This window comes from Colletotrichum destructivum, chromosome 2, assembly GCF_034447905.1.
Source record: "Colletotrichum destructivum chromosome 2, complete sequence".
In the NCBI taxonomy this organism is placed as follows: Eukaryota; Fungi; Ascomycota; class Sordariomycetes; order Glomerellales; family Glomerellaceae; genus Colletotrichum; species Colletotrichum destructivum.
Genome location: NC_085897.1, coordinates 3,252,666 through 3,277,192, shown reverse-complemented (window position 1 = coordinate 3,277,192; position 24,527 = coordinate 3,252,666). Strand labels below are relative to the sequence as shown.

The 24,527-nt window shown below is 55.8% G+C and overlaps 6 protein-coding genes across 6 annotated transcripts; 3 read left to right on the top strand and 3 right to left on the bottom strand.

Moving 5' to 3' along the window:
* Positions 1-878: 878 nt before the first annotated feature.
* Positions 879-3,291, top strand: CDEST_03223 (Putative SH3-binding, glutamic acid-rich protein). The gene is made up of 3 exons (XM_062919382.1): positions 879-1,305; positions 1,474-1,842; positions 1,916-3,291. Exons 2-3 carry the CDS (start codon positions 1,582-1,584, stop codon positions 3,140-3,142), a joined length of 1,488 nt encoding a protein of 495 aa, XP_062775433.1. The 5' UTR covers positions 879-1,305; positions 1,474-1,581; the 3' UTR covers positions 3,143-3,291.
* A 42-nt stretch (positions 3,292-3,333) lies between these two features.
* On the bottom strand, positions 3,334-8,184 carry CDEST_03222 (Putative AAA+ ATPase domain, ATPase, AAA-type, core). Its single transcript, XM_062919381.1, has 3 exons — positions 7,656-8,184; positions 4,210-7,591; positions 3,334-4,136 (listed from the first exon to the last, which is right to left on the bottom strand). Exons 1-3 carry the CDS (start codon positions 7,834-7,836, stop codon positions 3,503-3,505), a joined length of 4,197 nt encoding a protein of 1,398 aa, XP_062775432.1. The 5' UTR covers positions 7,837-8,184; the 3' UTR covers positions 3,334-3,502.
* Positions 8,185-9,874: 1,690 nt separating this feature from the next.
* Positions 9,875-12,802, top strand: CDEST_03221 (uncharacterized protein). The gene has a single exon (XM_062919380.1). The coding sequence runs from the start codon at positions 10,630-10,632 to the stop codon at positions 12,799-12,801; it is 2,172 nt and encodes a 723-aa protein (XP_062775431.1). The 5' UTR covers positions 9,875-10,629; the 3' UTR covers position 12,802.
* Positions 12,803-13,150: 348 nt separating this feature from the next.
* CDEST_03220 (Putative major facilitator superfamily, MFS transporter superfamily) lies at positions 13,151-14,931 on the bottom strand (the record flags this gene model as incomplete). Its single annotated transcript, XM_062919379.1, has 6 exons — positions 13,151-13,346; positions 13,404-13,616; positions 13,678-13,874; positions 13,942-14,606; positions 14,674-14,723; positions 14,810-14,931. 6 exons carry the CDS (start codon positions 14,929-14,931, stop codon positions 13,151-13,153), a joined length of 1,443 nt encoding a protein of 480 aa, XP_062775430.1.
* Positions 14,932-15,580: 649 nt separating this feature from the next.
* CDEST_03219 (Putative polymerase/histidinol phosphatase) lies at positions 15,581-18,601 on the top strand. The gene has a single exon (XM_062919378.1). The coding sequence runs from the start codon at positions 15,867-15,869 to the stop codon at positions 18,312-18,314; it is 2,448 nt and encodes an 815-aa protein (XP_062775429.1). The 5' UTR covers positions 15,581-15,866; the 3' UTR covers positions 18,315-18,601.
* Positions 18,602-20,251: 1,650 nt separating this feature from the next.
* CDEST_03218 (Putative serine/threonine-protein kinase, active) lies at positions 20,252-24,173 on the bottom strand. Its single transcript, XM_062919377.1, has 5 exons — positions 23,992-24,173; positions 23,340-23,786; positions 22,835-23,283; positions 21,111-22,785; positions 20,252-21,059 (listed from the first exon to the last, which is right to left on the bottom strand). Exons 2-5 carry the CDS (start codon positions 23,676-23,678, stop codon positions 20,520-20,522), a joined length of 3,003 nt encoding a protein of 1,000 aa, XP_062775428.1. The 5' UTR covers positions 23,679-23,786; positions 23,992-24,173; the 3' UTR covers positions 20,252-20,519.
* Positions 24,174-24,527: the final 354 nt, after the last annotated feature.

Genomic DNA, 24,527 nt, shown 5'->3' with positions numbered 1-24,527 from the left:
TTGTTTCTGCCCTGTCGTCACATCGTGCCATTGTCGTTCCCCTCCTCCTCCTCCATGTTTGTTGTAACGGCGGCAGATACCTCTCTGCGACTTGGTGAAATGAGGAGACGGTCCGTAGCAAGGAAACCCTTGTTGCGGTTGCTTAGATGCCATGTCTAGTGTTTGTAATGAAGTGCACAATGGCTTCATTCAAGATGCAAGCTGCTCCAAAATAACTCGACCGACGATACAATCGCCGGGCTGGCAGTAAAGTTTTGGCCACTCGTCGGTGAGTGCTGTTGCTGAGCGAGGTCAATTCGCCACTGTGCTACATCAGGCTCTGCAGTTGTTTGTGACCAGTGATGGGTCTGAGAACAGCACCAATCGGTAATCGGCAAGCAAGCCAACGACAGGGAGAAGGAGAAATTCCAGTCCGACGTTGTGGCACAGACGCAGTTTGGCAGGCAACTGCTTCACCGAGTCGGAGAGGCCGACGACCGGAATCAGCATCTGGTCCAGCTAGGGCCGACCGACCCCTCAGAGGTGGCTGTAGGGCCTCGACGCTGGGGTATTATAGTGATGATGCTCTTACCAAGTTGCGGGATGTGGTTGGTGCAGCAGATCGGCTTGATGTAAGAAGCGGTCAACCTCTTTTGACGGCGAGGTAGTATGCAGGGGGGTTTGAAGAAAACCGGAAAGAAAACCAGAGAGAAAACCAGAGACAGAGACAGAGACACAGAGAGAGAGCATCACCAGGTGGCTGACTTTTAGCGTGCTGTGTCGGCTGTCGCCCCTAAGCGCGAGTTGGCGTGGTTCTTTCCGCGTTGGTATTGGTGTTGGAATTGGGCATTGTTGGTACTGATCGCCCTGTCGCCGATCATCGCGCGTCGCGCTTTCCACTTTTGACCACCTCATCTTGCAGGTTTGCCAGCTCAACTCAGGGGCCACTTACTCCCTTCCAAACAACCGTCCATCAGGTGCTGCTGCGCTGTCTAGCTTCCATCGTCACCACCTCCCTTTTTGGCAGCATCAGCATCGGGACTATTTGGAAAGCACACGGACGGCTTCGCTGGACGAAATTACCCCGCCCCCGCAGTCCTCACTCACTCCTCGATCTCAGGTAAGGCAAAGCTGCTAAGAAGGTCTAACCGCACATATTCGTAGGACGGTGACCTATAGTACCTGAACCTCCCACGACCCTTCGAGTTTCATCTGCGTGGAACCTCGCATCACCCGCCGCCGCTGCCGACGGACTTGCCTGCGAATCGCACCGTATCGGCCTCGTCTGGAACGCAGATACGTGACATCGAAAACCCTCAATCCACGGTACGTAATGCAAGGCTCCATTTTGTACCCTGCATATCCCGCATCATGCCATGTGTCCCCCGTCTGCATCTGCGTCTCCATCTCGATAACTCCATGAATCTTACGCATACTGTACGGATATCCGTAGTGTACAGAGTACTCTTTGCTGACCGCGCCGGCCCCCTTTAGCTTCCCAGTAGCTGTTCCCTTCTTTTCTTTCCCTTCTCACAAGCTCTTCCCTGCAACTCGTCTAACTCCCGCACATCCCCCCGTCTCGAAGAACCCGAACATACAGTCATGGCCCAGTTGACTGCAACCACCTTTTCTACCGATCCAGCCCTCTGGATCTTTACCTCCCTGACCGCTGGATCCTCGCATATCGTCACCGCTACATCTCGTCTTGAAACCATCCTCCGCGCCAACCGCGTACCCTTCAAAGCCATCGACATTGCCACCGATGAGAAAGCCCGCATGCTCTGGGGCCGCCGTGCCGGCAAAGATGCCTCTGGTCGCCTGAGAAAGCTCCCAGGCCTTGTGCAAGAAGGCCTCGTGCTCGGCGTGAGTGAACCCCCTATTTCCTGGCCTCCGTCTGTGTGGGGTTATTTGCTGATAAGGGCGCCCTTTTGTTCAGGACATTACCGAGATCGAAGAATGGAACGAATACGGCGAGCTCAAGCAGCACGTCAAGATCTACTACGACGATTTCACGATCCCCGACATCAACAACAAGCCCAAAGAACCCATCAAGAAGAAAATCGTTAAGAAGGTACCCAAGGGCACATTGTCGGGCAATGCCTCCGCCTCCACCCCCGCCTCCGCATCCGCATCCGGTCCCGCGCCTCCGCCAGCGCCTCCCTTGCCCAAGGCCGAGAGCTCGACTCCTGCTACCGCGAAAGACAAGTCTGTCGAGACACCCAGAGCCTCCACCGACAGCTCCTCCACAATTTCACACCGCTCTATCGCCGACGAGGCAGCCAAGAAGGCTAAGGAACTCCGGCTGCAGTCGCTACGCGATAAGGTCTACGGCAAGAAGGACGAAAAGTCTGCTGAAGACAAGAAGCCTGAGACCGATGCGTCATCTGTGGCTACCGCCAGGTCCGAAAAGAAAGTTGAGGTTGCGGCGGACGCCTCTAAGACACCAGAAACGCCCCGGAAATCTTCCGTGGCCAGTGCCAACAGCGCTTCCTCCATCCAGAGCGTCAAGCCCGCCGGCCTTCAGTCCCCGACCACAGGCTCATGGGGCGTCGTCGCCACAACCACGAACCCCGACACCCTGCGCGAGATCCTGCAGTCGCCGACAACGGCCCGCTGGAAGCCCTCCGACGTTGACAAGCCCGTAACGGTACACATGGGCGCCGCGGTGGCGTCCGCGTCCCAGGAGGAGATTGCAGCGGTCGAGAATGCCGAGACCATCAAGGAGGAGCCCGACAAGGAGAACTCTGACGAGGACGTCTCACAGAAGATTGCCGAGGTCGAGAAGGCGCAGGCCATTAAGGAGGAGCCCGTAAAGGAGGCGGCCGAAGACTCTACTAAGGCCGTCGTGCCGGAGAAACAGACGGCAGCGAAGGAAACCCCAACGACCAGCAAAACCGAGACCGCTACGAAGACGCCACAGCCGGAGGATGACGACGACGATGACGACGACGATAGCGACGACAGCGACGACGGCGACGACGACGTAAGTGAACCCGAGACGAACCCGGACGAGGCTAAGGCGAAGTTGGGATCAGAGGCGAAGGAGGAGGAGACAGAGGCAAAGGCAGCCGAGCCAAAGTCTGACGGAGGGCCCAAGTCTGACGGAGGGCCCAAGCCTGACGGAGAAGCCAAGCCTGCAGGAGAGTCCAAGAATGAAAAGTAGTGATGTTGCGCCGAAGATCAAGGCGAGAAGCTGTTGGGTGCCATGGTGGAGATGATGGAATGTACGTACGCTTGTGATGGAGAAATCGGTATCCCCTCATCACACACACACACACACACACACACACACAGGGCTATTTTACCCGGAATGGGGAGGGGGGGAGGGAGGTTGCCCATTTTCTGTATGGTAATGCGTATTTGCTTCTGGAGACGTCCATCTCTTCACAACTTCCTCCGCCACCTGGAAAAACACTCCACGAAAGAAATTCAATTTTCCAAAAGAAAAAAGGGGAGGGGTGGTTCCCATCTCATATATGCAAGCTGAACGATGCTACTGGGCTCGGTGCCATATCTGCAGTTTTTAGTACAATCCGTCATCGTCGCTCGCCGTCCCGTCCTGAAACCCGGCGATGGCCTTGCCCTTACCCTTGCCCTTGCCATTCGTCACCGCAACCTCACTCTCGGACCCGTACTCGTCGTCACTGTCCAACGCCAAGGCTTTGCCCTTCCCCTTGGACGATGAGGAGACAGCCTTGCCTTTGCCCTTGGAACTACCCCTCGACATGGCCGATGACCCAGACACGGCCCTGAGGCCCGCCGCCGCGGGGCGTTGCTGCTGCTGTTGCTGCTGTTGCTTGTCCTTATCGGGCGACCCCTCGAAGCTAGCCCTCACACTCTCGTAATGTGCTAGCTCGCCGGCGCTCACACTCGGCACGAGCTCCTCATGCGCCCTCATGAAGTCATCCTCGGTGACCATGACGGCGATGTCATCAGGCGTGGCGTGGTGGTCGAAGAAGTAGGCCGTCGACATGGGTAGGCGCGACGGGTCGCGGTCCGCGTTGAAGTCGCGGATCTTGGCGTCGACGGCTGCCGCCTGCCGCGTGACGGCCTTGAGCATCGCATCGCTGCAGAGGGCGTAGAAGTCGGCGCCCGTGTAAGTGAAGGGGAGCCGCTGTGCCACCGACTGCAGTGAGACGGAGGGGTGGAGGGTGAACCTGGGGGGGTTGGAAGTGTTAGTGTGCGCACTCGTACGAAAGTCAAGGTTTCAGTCATGCATGAAAAACCTACTTTCTGGTAAGGGCCTCCAGGATCGTGAGTTGCTTGTCATGGGTGTCGGAAACGCCGAGGTAGAGCATCTTGTCGAAGCGGCCGGGACGGAGCAGTGCGGGGTCGAGCAGATCCGGCCGATTCGTAGCGCCGATGACGAAGACGCCGCCGCTCGTGTCGTCGCCGCCCGACATGCCGTCGAGCTCGGCGAGCAGCTGCGAGACGATGCGGTCCATGACGCCGCCGCTGTCTCCCTGGTTTCCGCGCTTAGGGGCGACAGAGTCCAGTTCGTCGAAAAAAACGACGCAAGGGCGGGCGTCGCGGGCGCGTTGGAAGACGCGTCTGACGTTGGCTTCCGACTCTCCAATGTACATGTTGAGTAGCTCGGGGCCCTTAACGCTGAAGAAGTTGAGGCTGTACTCCGTCGCGATCGCCTTTGCCAACAGGGTCTTCCCGGTTCCGGGGGGCCCGTAGAAGAGTATACCGGACCTCTTCTTCATGCCCTTGGCGAAGAGCTCGGGTCTCTCGAGGGGCAGCTGAATGGTTTCCGTCACGGCATCCTTGACGTTGTTCAGGCCACCCACGTCGTCCCATGTGACATTCGGAATCTTGGGGGCTCCGATGGCGCCCGCAAAGTTCTTGCGTGCAGCTTCCACAGCGACCTCGAAGTCGCCCTTGGTGACGCACCGAGCCATCGGTCCACCGGCCACTTGAAGATCGCGCACCGTGACGGCCTGGCCGGCGGCTTCTGCTTTTGACGAGATTTGCTCCAGCCGCAGTCGTTGTGCGATGAGCGCTCTGTCAACCACATCCACAAGGTCACCCGCCACCAACGCAGCAGTCTTGAGAGCCACGCCGTTGAGGTCTACTTCAGGGTCGAGGTTGATACCGCGATCCTCAACAATAGCCCTCAGTATGCCTTCGCGCTCGGCTTCGTCCGGTGCGCCCATCTCGAGCTCGTGGCTAAAGAGACCACGAACCCCATCTGGGACCTTGTCAACGTCACTGGTGGTGGCGATCAACACCCTCGTATCCTGCAAAACCTCCTTCAAGGTCGACACCATACGATCGGCTGTCAATGCCTCGACATGCTTGATCAGCAGGGCCGTGGTTTCCGGGCCGCAGCTCATCGCCCTTTCGGCCCTGGTCCGCAGAAGGCCTTCTGTCTTGACGTCGCTGCCGCTGGTCCCTGCCTCACTGAGGATGTCGTATGCGTCAATAGCGTATGTGTGCAGGCCAATATCGGCGCAAGCTTCCGACGCGACAGTTGCTTTGCCTATATTGCGGTGCGTGGCGGTAACAAGAACGGCAACTGGCGGCATCTTCAGATGTACTGCTCTGGGACTCGTGGCAGCGGCAAGCAATTCACGCAGCCGTCTTCTGAGAGGTGAGATGTAACGTTGATCCTGGTCAGGGAGCGTCAGCGCCGAGGCGCTTGGTGCTTTTGTGGGCATCTTCTTGACCCCGAGATAATAAGGCCAGGTATTGCACTTGGTGGCAGGTATGCGGTTTGTGGCGAAGCCAGAGCCGTGCATCGCGACGGATGAGCTGTCGATGCATGCGACCCTAGCCCACAGCTCTTCGGACTGGTCATTGTCGGCATCGGATTTTGAAATCTGAATGTGGCCGACCTTGAACCAGGCCACTTGATCAAACCGTGACGACCCTTCTTTCGAGAGGGCCATCACATCATCCACCTCGGACCCGTTGCTGCCACTGGGCTGCTCTTGGAGTGCTTTACCCAGTTGTGTGTCGATGGGTACGGCAATGAGATCCCCTGTCCGTACAAGCCGGATCTTCTGGGCAAAGTAACGCTTCAGACCACCAAGGACCGCCGACTGGTAAGCTCGTTCCGCGGTCACCGGTGACCGAACGTGCTGAATAGTGATGTCGCGGGCGTACGGAGGGCGCGAAGCGCTCGTAAATTTAGGAAGGGTCCCCTTTCCTTGATACGTTCCACGTTTGATGGGGGATAGTCGGAGATACGACGGTTCGTCGAGATTGGCCAACAAGATTGGAGAAATATAGGCTGCTGGACTGGATGGCTTCTGGAGTTGGGAGTCAAAGAACGACAGCCTGCGCTCGCCGTGCTTTGTGTTTGGTATCCGCGTGACTGGGCGCTGAGAGTATCCCTCGGGAAGACCATAGACCCTCACGGGGCGCCAAGTAGATTCCACCGGTTCCAGCGACGTGAAGCTTCCGAGTCCGAAGGCGCCAAAGCCGTTGGCGGGGGGCTCCTCGGCAGCCTCAATGCGTACCCAGTCTCCCGAGAAGCAACCGATCTTGGATAGGGACGCAATGTCTACGAAAACTCTAGCTTCGTCGTCGTCCTCGGGCGCTGGCTTCGGGTGAAGGAGGTCCACGGGTACGGTTCGAATCAGCCCCTGAGCTCGAAATAGCCGGCCCCGGGGCCGGTCTGGGCGAGCGGTAGTTGCAGTGTAGTTGGAAAATACAGAGGCGGGGGTTGCAACCCCGTTAGTTTTCCTCCCCCTTCCAATCGTCATAGGGGTTCCTGGTTGCATCGTAGACACACCACTCGCAGCAGTCGTAGGCAGTGTCGGCGCCTGCAGGGAGATCATGTCATCCATGGAGTCGTCGGAGAGATCGTCGTCTTGGTCAATGCCAGAAAGCTCTGACTCCTCCGTCTCAGTCACAGAGTCTATCTCGGTATTCGCAGCATCCGTCTTGTACCTATCCTCTGCAGCCGAGAAGAACTGATCGTTGGCGGTATCGTCCTCCTCGTCTTCAGGAACGCCGTTCAGGCTCCGGTTCGGAGGGATTGGAGGAGCGGTATGGCCGCGCTTCGCGTGTACCCGCCCTCGCATCAAGACGATCTTTGTATTCTCGGAAAGAATGCCCTGGCTTACGGGCTCGCACAGCATGATCTTTCCAGGGTTTGGCGGGATGTGAGTGACTGGGTGCGGGGGTAACGGGAGAGGGAAGAGGTCGCCCGAGTGAAGGACCTTCAGGCTGCCCAGAGCCACGCGCAAAGAGGAGATGAGGCAAGCTTCAGAGGTTTCTGGAGCGGCGTGGCCTTTGCCGTTGGCGTTGCTCGGATGGTCGCGGTAGAAGGTACCCTCGCCTTGTTCCAAACGCTTCGTCAATTCGCTCTCGAGGCTCACGTATACTGTGTCTAGCGACAACGCAACGACGTCTAGTATATGGATTTCGATGCCGCTGCGGCTATTGCTCGAGAGCTTTGACGGCGCAACCTGCTGGAGAATGGTAGCAAAGTTTTGTAAGGACAAGGACGAGGGCGAAAATTGAACGGTCGAGTGTTTGAGCGCCGTGGACTTGACTACAGGCACCACCGTCCAAGCGGTTTCGGTCGAGGACGGGGTCGGCTCCCAAGGGGCGATTGCGACATGGTGAACGTCATCGGAGCCATCTTCACGTGAGGGTGCTATGCGACAATGGGATCAGTAACTTGGTGAGAACATCCCTGGCGGATGGAGGCGCATTCTTACCATCACGGAGGTGGGGGAAAAGGTCTATAAATAAGTCCTCGGACACAATGCCCACGTCGCCTCTAACATCATGGTCGTCCAGAACCAGCCTTGCTGTGATCGCGGGCTTGTCTTGACGACGTCTCCGCGACCTCCTCTTCCTCCTCGCTGGCGATGGCGGCGCAAGCTCTGAGGTAGTCATGGTATCGTTGGGCAAGCGGACCGGTTTAAAAGAAGCGGAGCGTGGCGCGCTTCAAACGTGCATCGCAGGGTGATCGGCGCAAAGATCCGAGATCGTGGAGTGAAGGGATGAACGGGCGTTAGAGCGGGTGCGAGCAATTGGGTTGGGATTCGGAAGAGGTCAGCCGGTGTATGTTGACGAGCCAATGTCGCGAAGTCCGCGTTGAGGAGCTAAGCTATGGAGGTACGGATATGGTCGGTATGGTCCCTGGGCCGGGCTGGGGTCGGGGCCGTGTCGAGCTTCGGCTTGGAGAAGGTGTTAGGCCTCGGCATTGGACTATTGCCAGCTGCAGCCGGCACAGCACAGCGACCCCCAACCACCTGGGCACCTGGGGTCCCCGATGCGGCGACGCAGACAGCTGAGGGAGGTGCAGGTTCTGGTCAAAAAGCCCGAGCGGGTGAGCTTATGACTAAGCACATGTGCTGTTTGGTACCAACCCCGAATAACGCCCGATGCCAGGTCCGATTGCGCTCTGGAAGCCTATGTCTTTTTTTCAGACTATTGGTCTTCCCCTTCGACACATGTGACTTGATACAGGATCTTTTGCGATACAACCATCTCATCGTCTTGGTTCGGCTGGTTCCAAAAAAACATACGATGTTCGTATTATAACGGAAACCGAACTCTCGCACCAAGTATGGAGCTAAAGAGTCACAGGTAGTAGTACTGTGTGTTTACATACAAGCTATCTTACTGCGTTGACAACGCGAGAATGGGACATGGTGCTCATGTTCGGTCATTTACTGCCGGAGGGGGTTAAGGTAACTAATTCTAACTGCTGGATCTGGTTCGGTTCCGCGCTAATAAATTCAGCGTTCTTGAATATGAAACAAGAGTCATCGGCAAGAGACCAAAAACCAGTATGGTTGTAGTGTTTATTAGTTTGTCAATTTACCCTCTATCGTCACACTATCTACATCCTCAAGCCACATTCACGAGCTGATGCGATCCTTTGTAAATGTGTTGGTCCCTAGGTGATCAATTAATTGGCCACTGGCGACTTTCCGTAACATATGCCGGTCGACGACGAAGGAGAAAACTCTCCGTGTCGGCATCGGCACCACCCTGGAAATTACCTTGGCCAGCTCCGAGCAAGCAACACACAATGGTGTTTGTTTCGTCGTTCTAAGACAAGTGCGGCGGCCAAGGATGACGACGCAGCGCCAGACGCGCAGGAGCACAGTATCTAGACGGGCCCTTACAACTTCTAATACAAGCAAATGGAGACAGAAGAGGTACCCAACCGTAGCACACAAGCTCTTGGCCAGTGTTCGCAATGTGGCTACCACAAAGCCTGCTGTCATCTTGCCAAACTGCGCCTCTTGCTCGGAAGCAAAGTCCAACCATACTCACACTAGATGACGACCCATGGGCGTGGGAACTTGTCTCGATGAACGTAATTTGTCGAGGAAGCAGAATCGAATTGAGGGCACAGAAAGGGAGGACTCCGCTTCTTCTATGCCGTCACAGCTGGGTTGCCCTGGGGTAGTTGGCACCACCGTGTTTAAGTCCTTGCCACTATTTTCGGATAAAATTATGAATATTGTTGGGCAAAGTTCATTACAGCCGCAGTAAATAAACTGGCTATATGATTGGCAGACGAGGCGCGATACACCCATCCTCCAATGATGCAGTACGTATTATGGCTCGTACCTAGTAGTGTGTATCTGTATTTTGTGTACGGCAACAAATGCTTCACGATGACCGTTGGATGCCCGCTTTGGTGATGCTGTCAGCATGGATACATCCACTTCAATTCCATGATGCTTGTTTTCCAAGACAGAAGGCGGGATCGTCACATGCTTTTCCCGCTCACAGAACCGCAGGGGTCCAATCATCACCTTCCATTGAGCAAATGCTCCGAGTAACAACACAGCAATGACGCAAGCGGGGCTCCTCCCTGCTCAAGCCACACCCTCAGCACCCATCCTGTACCTACAAATACCAACTCACGGACACACTAGTGTCTCTGGCCCGACAATTGTGAGACCGTAGCCGGCGACGTTTGGCCCGTTCTTCAGCGCCTCTAGGTCTGGACAACCGCCAGCCGCAAATGACAGGGAGGCAAGCAGGCGGACATTGGCTACTGGGGGGGAGGCCTAGCAAAGTCTCCCACAGGCGGCGGCTGGACCTCGTGGGCGTAGACAATAACTGCATTCTTCGCATTTCGGATGGGATGAGCTGCTCCGATCTGGTGTGACGTTGACAGGGTCGAGACCGCTGCCATCGGCCCGCATTTGACCAACCTCATCATCATCATCGTCGTCGTCGTCAGACCAGGGGTTCACGACTGGCTGCAATATTCGCATTGGCCAGCATGATTTTCCTGTTATCTTTGTTTGCCCCCCCTCCCGCCGCGAATACTGTACTTGGCTTGCCTCTCCCTTGTTATTTTACCAGCCAACCGAACCGTTCTGGCTGCTCTCCCGCACTCCGCCTAGTGATGTTAGTGTGTTTATGCCTATGATTACACCCCTAATTTACCCTCTCACCCCTCTCCCCCCTACTTCTGGATCTGCGCTCTACTTTCTTGGACCGCATCGACTGCCCCCCTATGGTGCCTGTCGATTTGACATGCAACTTTCCACTTCAATTGCCTTCTTCCCATCTTCGTCTCGCATGCTCTTGTTGTCGCGCGGAAGAAAGCAACCACGCCTCCCCTTTTCAGCCGCCGAGTCCTAGCGAACGTCGACACTTCGCGACTCTTGCGACGCTTGAGAGCCTCCTTCGCGGCTGCCAACACTTCCCGACGAAATGGGTACCCTTTCCCAGTCTCCGGTTCGCCACCGAGACCGATTACACGACAAGGGCGTCGCACACACCGCCATCGAGTTTGCCCAGCAAGCCGAGAAGTTGTCGCTCCAGAGCCACCAGAACAACGATTCCGAGGTCGCCGTCGAAGCTCGATTCGTTACACCCCAAGACCCTATCATCATCACATCGGAGGGCAACAGGCTTCCAGGTGTGCCGCTCGTCGAGGCGCACAAATTGAACGTGCTCAAGGAAGAACTTCAAGATGGTCCTGCGGTAGTCAAGATCAAGCAAGGGAGCGACACTGAAGAAGAGATCGATACCGGAAAAGAAGCCTCGAATGGACAGGAAAGAATCATCTCGCTACCCACAGACACGAACGGAAAATCGATGCAGAAATCGGAAGAAGGCTCCCTTCGTCGCCAAACGCCGCCGTCACACACCAACCCCCTATTCCCCCCCCTGCCCCTTTACGGGCCACCATCATTACTTCGCGACTTGCATTGTATGGTGTTCCGCATCTCGGCCTTCTTCTTGAGTTTGGCTTTTCTTGGGGTCATTGTTCTCGGTGCACTCTTCACAAGCATACCACCACTGTGTCGCCGTATCTTCTACCGCTTGACTCTGCAGAACCCAGACAAGAAGAGGCCGTTCTTCGAAGAGGAAGCGCGCAGGGCCAAAGTGCGCGAGGAGGAGAACAGGAAATGGAAGCGTAGCAACAGCCTGGACAAAGACAGGGAGATCGCTGATGAATTCGTCCCTACGGAAGGCGGGCCCGATCCGATAGTCTGCGACGTTGGATACTACGCTCGTCGCGTCGGCCTCGATGTAGAAGAGTTACAAGTTCAGACCGAAGACGGATTCATCATCGACCTGTGGCATGTATACGACCCCGAAGAATACACAAGAATGAGCGAGGACGACAGATCAGACAGGGGGCCCCAAATCTTCACCCCTTCCAAGAGGAAGCTCAAAGACCCCAGCCAGAAGCGCAAGTTTCCCGTTCTGCTTATACATGGGCTTCTCCAGAGCTCGGGCGCCTACTGCACGAACGACGAGGATTCGCTGGCATTTTACCTCTGTAAGTCCGGGTACGACGTCTGGCTTGGCAACAACCGCTGCGGCTTTAAGCCCAAACACGCCTCGCTGGAGTACACCGACCCGCGAATGTGGTGCTGGAACATTCGCCAGATGGGTGTGTTTGACCTGCCGGCGCTGACCTCGCGTGTCCTCTACGAAACTGGCTTCGGAAAGATCGGTTTGATCTGCCACTCGCAGGGCACCACCCAGACACTCGTCGCACTGGCAAAGGAGCAACGGCCAGACCTGGGCGAGAAGCTGACGGTTTTCTGCGCTCTGGCGCCGGCTGCCTACGCCGGGCCCCTAATCGGGAAGATGTACTTCAAGTTCATGAGGATCATCACGCCGGGCATGTTCCGTTTAATGTTCGGCATCCACGCTTTCATCCCCTTCATGATGCAGGTGCACCAGCTTCTTCACCCCAAGGTCTACGGGTGGCTCGGGTACAAAGTCTTCTCCTTCCTGTTCGACTGGACGGACACGAGGTGGGATCGCGGCCTAAGAGACCGCATGTTCCAATTCGCACCTGTGTACGTCAGCGCCGAATCCATGCGCTGGTGGCTCGGAAGAGAGTGCTTTGCGAGACACAAATGCATCCTCTCCACCAAAGAGGACGTCCGCGCCGAGGAGAAGGAGGACCATGTCAATGGAAACGACTGCCACACTCTCCGGGCCGACGACGCCGACGGCCTGATGAGTCAGAGGACCTTGGACGAGTATACCCGTAGACCCAAGGGGTCGACCGCATGGTATAACGAACAAGCGCCACCCTTTGCCCTCTGGGTCGCCGGGAACGACGACCTCGTCGACGGCAAGAAACTCCTTCGGAGGTTCGAGCGAGGCCGCGAGCCGCACGTCAACGTGGTGCACAGTAAGGTTATTCCTGAGTACGAGCATCTTGACGTCATCTGGGCCATGGACGCCCCCGAACAGGTGTTCAAGGAGGTCCGCGAGGTGCTCTGGAAGACCTGCGACGCAAGAGACGAGTGTCGCGTGCCCAAAGGATGTGAGGACGTCAAGCGGTGGACGCCACCGAACAGGGTAGCGAACGGAGAGTCGGAGGAGAGCCAGTCCAGCAGCGACGATGCCGAGTAGGGGCCGGGCACGACATTGTGGCGACGGATGATGGGTATAGTCATGCCGGATAGAATAAGTGCGCGGGGTTTGTATATACCATGGGCGGCAGATACACGTTGGGTTCCCAGTATCGCGTAGGAGTCGGGGCGTCGGGCACTGGGTTGCACATCGAGTATAGCATACATATGAGTAATGGTAATGACCGGGCATAGACGCGGGCGAGAGTTTCGAAGAGGTGGATACACAAAGCTAGATGCGATACATAAATAGTTGAGAACTTGCCTTGTTTGGCTATGCGGATGAATAACGTATTCGCCTACGTCAGCCCAATCAGGCGGATGGACGGCTACATGCGTGGTGCTCTTGCTCAAGCCACGGACATTCTTCTTCTTCTTCTTCTCCTGGCCTGGAAGAGCTCATGGCCATACCTGACGGCGGCCAGCACCAGGGCAAAGGCCAGGATACCGATGTTGGAATCAAATGCTCTGCGGTAGCGAGGCTTGTCGTCTTCCTGGAAGAGCTGCGCGCCATAGATGGCCGCGATGTTCGCGCTCATGATGATCCTGGCCGGTCTGCTCAGCGGGCTATCCAAACGAAACGTTACAGCACACACTACTTACATTGCCATGGCTAAGGACCTCTCCTCGGAATCGTTACAAGTCAGGGACATCCACGTGATGTTGAGGGGATGGGGGAAAGAAGCGAAGATCTGCGTCCAGACTACGCCGAAGTATCGGACGCCACGGTTGTTGATCTCGGTGAAGATTCGGTTGAGAATGTAGCCGAACATATGCATGCCAATCGCGACGATGGTGGTCTCTCCCCGTTTGTTACTTGAGGTTAACCGTTAGTCGGAGTCCCTTTTCCCGCACCGGACAGCTCCCGCAGACTTACAAGCGATCCGACACCCAGCTGAAGGCAAACGACATGGGGACTTGGAGAAACAAGCCCACGGCGGCGAGCGCGTTGCTCGTCAGCGACGGGAAACCGAAGCTCCTGATGATGGTCGGGCCGTACGTGTCAAATCCCCGGAAGGGCCCGTTGTTTCCGAGCGTGATGAAAATGTGCACCCAGATCCGCCAATTAGAGAACTGCAACGACCTTGTCAGTATAGACACTCCCCTCTCAAACGCGTTTTTGACCGCGGGCTCGACTCACCGCCTTCTTGAACGAAGCGAGGCCGATGTGCTGCCTCTTTCTCTCCTTGTTGGGGTCGTCGAGCATCACACGCCTCTGCAGGATATGGAGCTCTCTCGCGGTAAAGATGCTACGCTGCGGGACGAACCAGCTGTGAGGGTTGTGGAATGCGTCCGGGAGACAGAAGCCTAGGACCATGCCGCTGGCCATGGTGAAAGCCCCCATGATGACGAACAACCAGAACCATCCTGGGTAGCCCGCGACGCCCTTCATGTGCAGAATGCCGTAGGCTATCAGCTTGGCCGACGCCTGGCCCAGTTGGTTGCCGAAGAAGAACACCATGACCCGCTTTGCCGTCTCCTTGCGGGTGTACCACGTCGAGAGCGTCCAGAGCCCTCCCGGAATGTATCCGGACTCCGTGACGCCGAGGAGGAATCGCGTCGCCAGGAAGCTCGCGTAGTTCTTCTGGAACGCTTGGAACGTGCTGACGGAACCGAACAGGAAGAGCTGGAGGGTCAGCCACTTGCCGGGGCCGACCTGGTAAAGGATCATGTTGGAAGGGATCTCGAAGAGCACAATTCCCAACGACAGCAACTGCTGGCCGACGTTGAATTGGAACTGCGATATTCCCACGTCCTCCATGAACGTGTCTGTGATGGCGTTTGCGATGTTTCCCCGGTCAAGTTCTGCGCCCATCTGTCAGTCTCATAGCCTGGGGAGCTTGGGGGCGGGGTTGCTTGAAAGAGCACTTACGCAGGCAGAAGAAGCCGAGTGTGAGGAGTGGCATGATGATGAGGTCCAACCTGGGGTGTTACGGTTTGTTAGAAGCCTCTTTGTGTGTGATTAAAGTAGTTTCGACTTTTTTTTTTTTCTTTTTTCGATAACTCACTTCCATTTCGCCTTCCTTTCCTCTTCTGGCGTCCAGTCAATTTCAGGAACGTCAACCTTGAAATTGTCGTCTCGGGTGACGGTTGCATGATGCTCAGGTGCCGCAGTATCTTTGGAGGCCATGGTTTCTGTCAGACGAGAAGACGAATCCCGCATTAGCTCAGTTGGGTGATGTACGACTGGCTGGACGGGATCATTGAGTAACTTCGTAATAGAAGCTCATCAACACGTCGTGGTCGAAGTTTGTGAACAGCGGATACCGTTGGCATGGAATTAATGTGGCCAGCTACAAGACATACGCAAGCCAAGAAACCGACCCGTTGTCTCTGGAAGTAAAATCTCGTCTTTAGGGATATTCCAGACATCTTCCCTTTCTGGCCCTTCCCGGACTGAGCAACAGGCGGTTGAGGACAAGAGAATTGCGTGATTTTGTGCGGGTCAGGAAGAGTCGGACTGAATCCGACAAGGCCTGACTACCATATGTAGGCTTCGCGTTACTATCACACCTTTTCGGGATCGGCACTTGGTGATGTGGGCGGAAACGCTTGACTCAGACGGGGGGTCGATATCTGCTTCCACTTCCTAGGATACAGAGCTCGTGACTGCACAGGGACAGCCCTACGCCCTGTCTGCACTCATCCGAATCAACAATCATCATAGGAGCCAAATTAGACGACACACTGTAGAATCTTGCAAGCTCTGCTCCCACGCAGATTCTAAGCAAGCTCGAGTTTGTTTGTGTACGATCGTAACGGGACGGTGGGTTCAGATCCAGTGTCTTATTCCCGCAAGAATATGCTTAATTCTGATTGACAGGATCACGCCATCCTCTCGGTGGATTTGATCATCAGAAAGATACAGTGCCATTGAGGCCCGACGTCGGTAGACTTCCGGCTGTGGGGAAGGCCATTCGACTCCGGCCGAGCGATTGACAAGTATTTGGAGAATGAAGGAGTAGAAAAGTAGGACCCCGAAAGTCACATACCAACTACGTACACCTCTGATCGATTCCTACTCTACACCACCTGCGCATCCGGCCTCGCCGCTATCAAATAAGAATGAAGACGCTCTCCGATGACGAGCTCCGAGGCCTGGCGGGCCAGTACTTTGCCCCCAAGGGCCTGTATCAGTACACCAAGAGCCTGCCATTCCTCGGAGACCTGAAGTGCGATACCTCAACGCTCGTGGCAGGCCAGTGGACCGAAATCATCACCGAGTATACAATTGGTGCCAGCGGGCTCGCCGACGGGGCTTGGATCAAGGGCACATTCAAGTTCTACTCTGACTGGGCCCTGTTCCAGACCTCGGATCCCAGGCAGGACAACTATGTCTCGGCAGAGTACATACCCGGCCCGCTGCACGATGGCCAGACGCCGGCGACGGTGCAGTCGCTGGCCGTTCGTTTCGACCAGAAGGGTCACGAGAGACCCTTCCAAAAGGCCATCATCATCGACATCGTCGACGGTTACATGAACCCTGGCGACAGGATCACCGTCCGCATCGGCGACAGGCGTTGGGGCTCGCGAGGCACACGCGTGCAGACCTTTGTCGAGGACGAATTCTTGATGAGATGGTACATTGACCCTGTGGGAACATCTCGGTTTGCGCCGATCAAGCCAGACATCGCCTTCTCCATCAGACCCGGACCCGTTGCTCGGGTCAAGGCCATCACGCCTCGCCTCGTCAGAGCCGATGTGGCGTTTCCCATCCATATCCATACGGAAGATGTATGGGGCAACGCGACGGCCGATGTTGACGGGCTGGAGAGTCGAGTGACCGTCAAAAAGGAAGATTCTTCTGATGCAGTGTGGGAGCGACGTCTGCCCTTCCCTAGCCAAGGCTGGACCGTCGCCAACGATGCCGTGACTCTGGATTCGGACGGGGACTACATGTTGTCAGTGACGATATTCAATCACGAAGGTTTCGTCATTGAAACACAAGAGTACATCTCGGTCGAATCGTCGATTCCCATCCCTCGGCCACTGTACGCAGACCTCCACGTCCACTCAGACGACACCGTCGGCACCAACTCGACAACGTACAACTTTTCATACGCACAGCAGATTGCCGGTCTCGACGTTGTGGGGTACACAGCCAACGATTTCAACATCACCAAGGAGCGCTGGGAGAAGACGCTTGAGATTATCAAGAGGGTCAACTCCCAGGGCGAGTTCGTCGTGTTCCCCGGCACGGAATGGTGCGGGAACTCGGCGGCGGGCGGGGACCACAATGTTGTCTTCCTGGACGACCCGGACACGAGCCGTCCCGAGTTCCCCTTTGACAAGAACGGCAACGTGGCGCGGAGTTTCGAGTGGAACGAAGATGGCCCGGCCGAGCTCTTGCCGGGCGCCTGGCCCCTTGACGAAGTGTACGCCACCTACGCCCACTCGCCAGAAGCGCACCTCCTCATCCCCCACGTCGGCGGCCGGAGGTGTAACCTAGCCTGGCACCACCCTCAACTGGAGCGTCTGCTCGAGATCGGCAGCGCGTGGGGCCTGTTCGAGTGGCTCCTCCGCGACGCCGTGACCCGCGGATGGGAGCTAGGGGTTTCGGCCAACTCGGACGAGCATCGGGGCCGGTGCGGCGGAGGGGTGCCGGGTACGGCTGTTTTCGGCACGAAGGGCGGGTTGACCGGCGTGCTGGCCGATAGGTTGGAACGCGGCGAGATCGCGAAGGCGCTCCGCGGGCGTAGGACGTTTGCCACAACAGGAGAGCGACTCGTGGGCCTGGTCAGCACAGGCAATGGCGAGCTTCAGGGTGACGACGTGACTGTGAAATTAGGCGAGTCTGTGGCGCTCACATATCGCTTCTATGGTTCGGGCGGCTTCTCATCGGTCGAAGCTTGGGACGCCAGTGGACGAATCTTCCATCGCGACCTCCAACAGGAGGCATCAGAACACGCGGATGGGTCGACACCGAGAAAGATCCGTGTTAAATGGGGCGGCGCGCGCGTCTATGACAGATACCGTGAGGCAGTCTGGCAAGGCTCGATCCTCGTTCCCGGCGCCGTCGTCACACATGTGCAATCGTTTGGAGGCGTGTCCGACAACGGCGAGGACGTTGTGAAGCGGGTGTCCGATTCGCAGGTCATCTTTGACACACGCACAAGCGGCGACTTTGATGGCGTTGACATTTTCCTGGCCGAAAACTCTGGCGTACCTTCCACGATCAGAGTGTCGGGACACTTGGGCGGATATGTCAAAGTCGGCGACGTTCTCAAGGGCAATCCACACAAGTCCCAGCCGCAGTTCGACCTGGTTGTAAGCAAGGAAGAAGCCGTAAGGCCGGGTGGAAGAAAAGAGGACATCCGCGGTGGCGCAGAGCTCTTCGTCTCCGTCGAGACCTTGCTGGATGTGCCGCTGCCCAGGAGAGTTGAAGGTAGATTTCCGGTGACCGGTGGCTCTCCTTCCACCGGCCACAGCCGAGCTGTTTACTTTGTTGGAAGGGAGCACTCGGGCGGCAAGGTCATCACCAGCCCCATGTTCATTAGGAACAAGGCGGAGTAGCTTCGGAGAAAAACAGAGAGCCGGTGGGTGCTTTTCGAAGCATAGATCAAAGCTTAATATAGAACACCGCAGCGACTGTGTTGACGCAAGATTAACTCGGTTCTTCCATCATGCTATACCTGACACATCATGACGTTAGCCTATGTAGCAATTCAGCCACCGGAGACATCTCAAGACGATACTCAACTCAGTCACGGCAATTCCGACTTTGAGTCGGCCGAAGGTAGCTTAATCGAGCCCTCGCGACCCACCTGGATAGTTGTCGAGTTGTCCAGACTGAGGTTCTCCCCCTCCCCAAAACCCTGCAAACGCGCTGGTCCTTGGAGTCTCCATAACCACGCATCCCCTGACTTAGCCCAAAAGAGACAATTCTCATCCCCGCAGTTGCGCAGAGAATCTCTCTCGTACTACATAAATGAGCAGAATGTGTCCACTTGCATCCACCTCCCCATCTTCGGATGCGGGCGTCTAATCTCACAACCGGCCCTCTGGCGCAACGGTAGCGCGTTCGACTCCAGTTCTGGAATGTCATCGAAAGGTTATCCGTTCAAATCGGGTGGGGGTCATTTTTTTTCATTTTGAAGCCATCACGAACACTTCTTTTGGTGTATGACGCAGGGTGGTTGGTTGGTGGGTGGATGGAGGGGCGATGTTGATTGAGTTCGCTCAGACATGGTGAGACTCTGCGCCCACCGTAAGTAAGCCAGGTACTCCTTCTAGTCCCGTGTCAATCAACTCTTTATATAGGCCTTTTCCTAATGAAACCATGTCGGGGCAACAGGTTGGAAGTTCCGGAGACTCTTTTAGGTGCATTTCTTGTGCGATTTTGTCGGTTTCCAGCATTGGTGATATGGGTGTTGGATGAGAGTTGAGATGGGAGTGGATGAGAATTGGTAGTAAGAGTATGCGGGTCTGTGCGCTAGCAAATAAACTTCCCAGGAGTGGAAAGAGCAAAGCAAAGGCGGAACAAGGTCAAGCGCTCGCAGTTGTTGTACCATCATCTATAGACCGCTCAGCTGCCTCCTCCTTTTCTGTTCTTTTGGAAACGGAACCGTGGTCACCGTCGTGGCCAAACGAAATGTCGGAAACATAACCAGGGAGAGCATCTCGATGAACCAATATGGATTCAGTCTGAGGAAGAATCGAATGTGATGATCTACGCCACCTGTGACTGCGCCAATTGTGGTTCCATGTCCTTCTGGGACCACCTTCCTTGCATCGAGCGTCTCGATGGAAGGCGAGATTGCTGTAGACATGGAATATGTTCTGGCTCAAAGACAATGCCACCGTTCGTTACCCGTGTGTGCCTCATATAGCAGACGCCAATGGCCCAAAAGAACTCACTTACTACTTACTTATGGGCATTTATCGATGGTGGCTGGCTGGTTCGCAGGAAACGTCACATTCCAAGATTTGTCTGTGTCTGGAGGCAGGAAGACACTGTTGCACGTCCTGAACTACGCAAATATTACCGGCAGCAAGACATGAACAATGACAAACAGCGTCAACATGTAACGAGGCATGTCCCAAGCCATGTTGTCAAGCTCTCCGCCATTGCTTCAACGGCTGGCACGCCCAGTTCTAGACAAGCACTCCCTTTCTTCATGCTGTGTGGCCCGTAGCCGAAACGAAAAATCAGACAAACACGTAATCCCGAGATCCGCTGGGCTGAATGAATCTTTGTATCCGTCATCGTCTTTTCCATAAAAGCTTCGTGGACAAGTTGGTTTTCTGCACTTTATGGACATCATTATAGAGCCGCAATTCTCTCTAAATTGATATGTCCAAGGGTGTTTCTGATACCCATGTCCACATTTACCATACCATGCTTCGACCGACTTATGGTCGAGGTCACTCGAGTTAAGTAGAGCACAAGACGACGAAGCCATGTCACATTACCTTCCAACCACATGGTGGACGCTTTTGACGCACTAGTCACAACACTGTATTACGCCCCCAAGACGCCGTTGTTATGTCCGCAAAGACCTCAAAACTCCAAAACATGCCCAATCCGAAAGCCGCCCCCGTTGGTCGGCCATGGCATGGTCTCGTGAGCACCAGCCGGGCGAGCCGGGCTGGCTGAAATATAATTATCCATGATATGCGTAACAATGCAGAAAGCCCACTTCCTCGCTCCTGGCTCACCCTGAACTCCTCTAGCCCATCAAAATACACTCATGCAGTCTCTCTCTCTCTCTCTCTCTCTCAGTGGCGCCGTCTCTTGGATTCGTCAATCTCCTCTCCCATCTCCATAGGGTTGGCGGGGTCGACGTAGGCCGACAGTCTGCTGTCACCCCATCGGGCACCGACAGTCACCCAGACACCCTTGATAAAGCTGTTGCCCATGACAGTCTCGCGGTAACCGCCCCAGCGCAGTCTGTGGTCACGGTCCATAGCGCTATTACCCAGACCGCCGTTGGTCACCCATTCCTTGACCGCGTTCTTGATGAACTCGATCTTGCGACGGAAATCGTTCGCGACTGGAATGCCCTGGAGCTCTGCAGGGATCTCAGGGCGTCGACGTGATGTGGTGGTTGTGCGAGTAGAGCGGGATGCCGCGGGCTTCGCCTGGAAGTTTAACAGCGTCTGCAGCGGGTAGGACAGCATAGCTCTCTCATCAAGAGCAGCAGCTCCGAGACTGCCGGTGGTGGCAAGGTTCTGAGCCGCGTCAATGGGGAGATGCCAGAAGTGACACCAAGTTCCTGCAGCGTTCAGAACAATCTTGGTGTGGTCAGGAAAGTTGAACTAGGTGGTCGTTAGCGCTTGTCATATCAGAGTAATATCACGGGAACTTACCTGGAGATGTCCGTCTCCGAAGACCCAACAGCCAACATCACCGAAACGTTGGTAGAAGGTGACCAGGTCTGGGGGCTGAGAGTTGTTGACAGAGAACTCCATTGGACGAGGAACGGTCTCCTCGGCTGGTACCGGCTCGTCTCTGCCATAGGCAATCATGTAGTTGGCAAACTTCTTCCAGAGGATGACGCGCTCCCGCTTTCTGTGCTCGTACACGTCTCTTCCAGGGTTCAGCTTCCCGGGCGTGCCGTCCTCGTAGACCGGCACGCGGAACTGCTTCGAGGAAACAGAGACTCGGGCGAGGCCTGACTCGCCATTGTTCTCATAGAAGTGAATGTCTTGTCTGGGCGGCAGTGGTTGGTGTCTTTCGGGGTACGATTCGTCGTGTCGTCGCTCTATATGACGCTCGGCATCACGGACGAGCATGCACGCCGACGGCAGGGTGAGGGTCTTGTTGCCTTCCGTGGTGGGAATATCCCGTAAGATGCAGCCGACGCCGCCGTCGTTCAGAATATAACCGAGCCCAAACTTGTTCGTGTAGTCCACCCATTTGACAACCACGTTGGGATGGGGCGGGGTGGTATCTTTTGACGAGATAATGGCCATAGTACGAGCGTTGAGAGCACGCTCCAGTTCGGTCTGGAGCCGGCGGAGTCGCTCGAGGACAACATCCGGCTTGGAGCCTGCCACGGGTTCCGCGCATTCGTTCGGACTAAAAAGAGATGCCTTTTCGGTTTGATCCGACGAGATTCTAAGGTTATCCATAAGACCGGTCATGGTGACTGTGGCTTGGCTAGAGCTCTCAGACGCCATCGCCTGGCTGGGAAGAGACCCTGCCGACTGCGTTGTCGGAAGCGGCGTTCTCCGCACCGTGGTAGACTTCCTCAGGGGAGGCTCGGCAAAAGGGTTCTTTCGGGTCTCCGGCGCACTATGCTGTCTGACCGATGACGGGCGTGCCGTTTCCGCCGGCTGAGAGGACGCCTCTGGTTGAGGTCGTGACTTCGTGGTGTTCGCCATCGCAGGGGGACGGTTCTGGGCCCTCTGTTGCGCGGCGAAGCTCTGAGGCGGCTGGCGCAGCAGGCCTGTCGGCGCAGTTTGCGAACCGCTCAGGTGGGATTCTGATGTGACGTCGGAGCGTGTAGCCGACGAAGCAGCAAGGGCGCGGGCGTGGCGCTTCTCGCGGAGCCAGTCGTCAAATGGTCTGTAAACAACATCTTCTCCTAAAGGAATCAGAGGCGTCAAGCCGGACTTCTCCTCCGCAGCCATCTCTTTCCAGGTTTGTGTGTGAACCACCTGGACTGGGGCCCAGGGGCCGACTCCGCATTCCCTGCACATGTTCTCCATGTTCTTCTTGCTGACCGCCTGCAGCTGAGAGCTCATACGGTTGGCGTAGAACTCGGAGCCGTCAGGCGGTAGGGTAAGAAGCCTGGTCGTCATGTCGGACTCCACCGGCATGTAGCCGCAGGTGAAGAAGGGGTGCTGAACAATGACGTCTGGGTCGGGTCTCATATCTGCGTCCTCGAGCATCGTGGCAACGCAGTCCTTAGCTTCCTCGCTGATGTACTTTTGCGAAGTCTCTGGGTTCGGCCATTCGTAGTCTCGTTCTCTCGCTCGGCGGTAAATCTCCTCGGTGCTCGTCGATTGGAATGGTGGCTTTGATGTTAACATGGCAAACCTGTCTCGATTAGCGGAAGAACGCACGGTTTCAGTCGGAGTGTACTGACATGATGATACCCAGACTCCAAATGTCAACCATGTGATCGTGCCCCTTCTTCCCCTTTTGGAGAATCTCGGGCGCGATATAGTTGGGCGTACCGCACAGAGTGGTCCTTCTTATGGTCTGCATATCCCGGCCGGTAACCAACAGAGCAGCCAGTCCAAAATCGCCGACCTTGGCGTTCATGCGATGGTCGAGGAAGATGTTGCCCATCTTCAGATCTCGGTGGATAATGCCCTTTCCGTGCATGTACTTGATGGCTCCAGCCACCTGCACGGAGTAGAAACGAACCTCGGGCTCGGTCAAACCCTTGCGCTTCTTGACCATGTCCATGAGAGAGCCGTTGGTGCAGAGCTCGAGAGCCAAGTACATGCAGTCTTGAAACGAGAAAGCCCTGAAGAATTGCACAATGTTCTTCTGGTTCATCTTCGAGTGGATCTGGAGTTCGGTTTGGAACTACGTGGAAGTTTAGAACCGGGCGTCGCAAAACAGCACACTGGGAAACAACCAACCTTCTGCTGCATCTTGGACGGCATCTGACTCCGCACAATCTTCAGAGCGTACTTCTTGCGCTCCGGCAGATGGTACCCTGTGTAGCATACGGCGAAGCCACCTTTGCCGAGCATCTTGCCAATCTGGTACACGGCTCCATCGGGACGGTCGTTTGCTGGAGGCTCCTCGACGTTTGCGGGTGGTTGTGGTGGTGGTTCCTTGTCCTTCGCAGCCTTGAGCTGGACGACGGGCTTAGACGTCTTCATTTCGATTGCCTTGGGTACGCGCTGGGCGTTGGCGTCCCGGGGCGACAGGGCCTCCAAATCGACACCCCCTTTAGCCAGTAACCTATGGGCCATGGCTGTGGCCTCAGATGTCTTGGTGATCGTTGCAGTCTCAAGAGAATGAGAACCCCGAAAGCTGTACTGCTGAATCAAGATTGTCCCTGGACGATGGAGAGGAAGGGCCTGTTGCGCGCGATTGGTTAGCACAAGAGGGGAGAAACGGCAGGTGGAAGAATGGTGAATGAGAACATGTACTATCGAGCAATATTGAAAGAGCAGAAGAAGTATAGTCCAAGTGCCGCTCAAAGCATCAAGTACACGAGGCCACAAGAACCGAGCGGTCAAGGCAAGCGGCACCAAATCTGTGGGGGAGTTTTTGTTTACTTACCAGTCTTGCGGAATGTTCATGTGCGAATAAAACAAAATGCAGTAAAAGAAGTTCGTAGGGCAATCAACGATGCCTAAACAAACCAGGGGCTGCTGACGAGACGAGAATGTCGCAAGAAAAAACTTACTCATCGACGAGATTCAGTGTTGTCGGGATGATGCGCCGTCGAGACGGTCGGTAAACTTTTGGTGATTGGGGTGGAGTGAGGGACCATCGGGTTGGTGCCGTCGCTGTTGACCTTCGCTTCGCGTGCCGTTGCCCGGGGAACTGAGAACTTGAAGCGCCAGGTTCAGCGCTGAGGAGCCACTGAAACCCTCGCTTTGATTACTCCACCATCCCTTGCCGCTAGATGAGCAGCTTATGTAAGTGGATAGGGACTAGAGTAGGTATTGGCCAACGAGTGCTTCCTTGATGTACTAATTGAACGTTGAAGTAGTACCAAATAGTCCCTCCCAGGTACTTTTTGGTGAATATTCGTGGTACCACTAACTGTACTCGACAGTGAGTTTCCCATTCAAAAGAAACATGGCTGCTCG

Bases quoted from the DNA above. Each gene is read 5' to 3' on its own strand.
- CDEST_03222 (XM_062919381.1), bottom strand. From the start codon at position 7,836: ATGACTACCTCAGAGCTTGCGCCGCCATCGCCAGCGAGGAGGAAGAGG. The intron at 7,592-7,655 runs GTAAGAATGCGC...ATTGTCGCATAG, and splicing joins TTTCCCCCACCTCCGTGATG to CACCCTCACGTGAAGATGGC. The intron at 4,137-4,209 runs GTAGGTTTTTCA...CAACCCCCCCAG, and splicing joins CTGGAGGCCCTTACCAGAAA to GTTCACCCTCCACCCCTCCG.
- CDEST_03221 (XM_062919380.1), top strand. From the start codon at position 10,630: ATGGGTACCCTTTCCCAGTCTCCGGTTCGCCACCGAGACCGATTACAC.
- CDEST_03223 (XM_062919382.1), top strand. From the start codon at position 1,582: ATGGCCCAGTTGACTGCAACCACCTTTTCTACCGATCCAGCCCTCTGG. The intron at 1,843-1,915 runs GTGAGTGAACCC...CCTTTTGTTCAG, and splicing joins AAGAAGGCCTCGTGCTCGGC to GACATTACCGAGATCGAAGA.
- CDEST_03219 (XM_062919378.1), top strand. From the start codon at position 15,867: ATGAAGACGCTCTCCGATGACGAGCTCCGAGGCCTGGCGGGCCAGTAC.
- CDEST_03218 (XM_062919377.1), bottom strand. From the start codon at position 23,678: ATGGCCCATAGGTTACTGGCTAAAGGGGGTGTCGATTTGGAGGCCCTG. The intron at 23,284-23,339 runs GTTGGTTGTTTC...ACTTCCACGTAG, and splicing joins CGTCCAAGATGCAGCAGAAG to TTCCAAACCGAACTCCAGAT. The intron at 22,786-22,834 runs GTCAGTACACTC...TAATCGAGACAG, and splicing joins TGGAGTCTGGGTATCATCAT to GTTTGCCATGTTAACATCAA.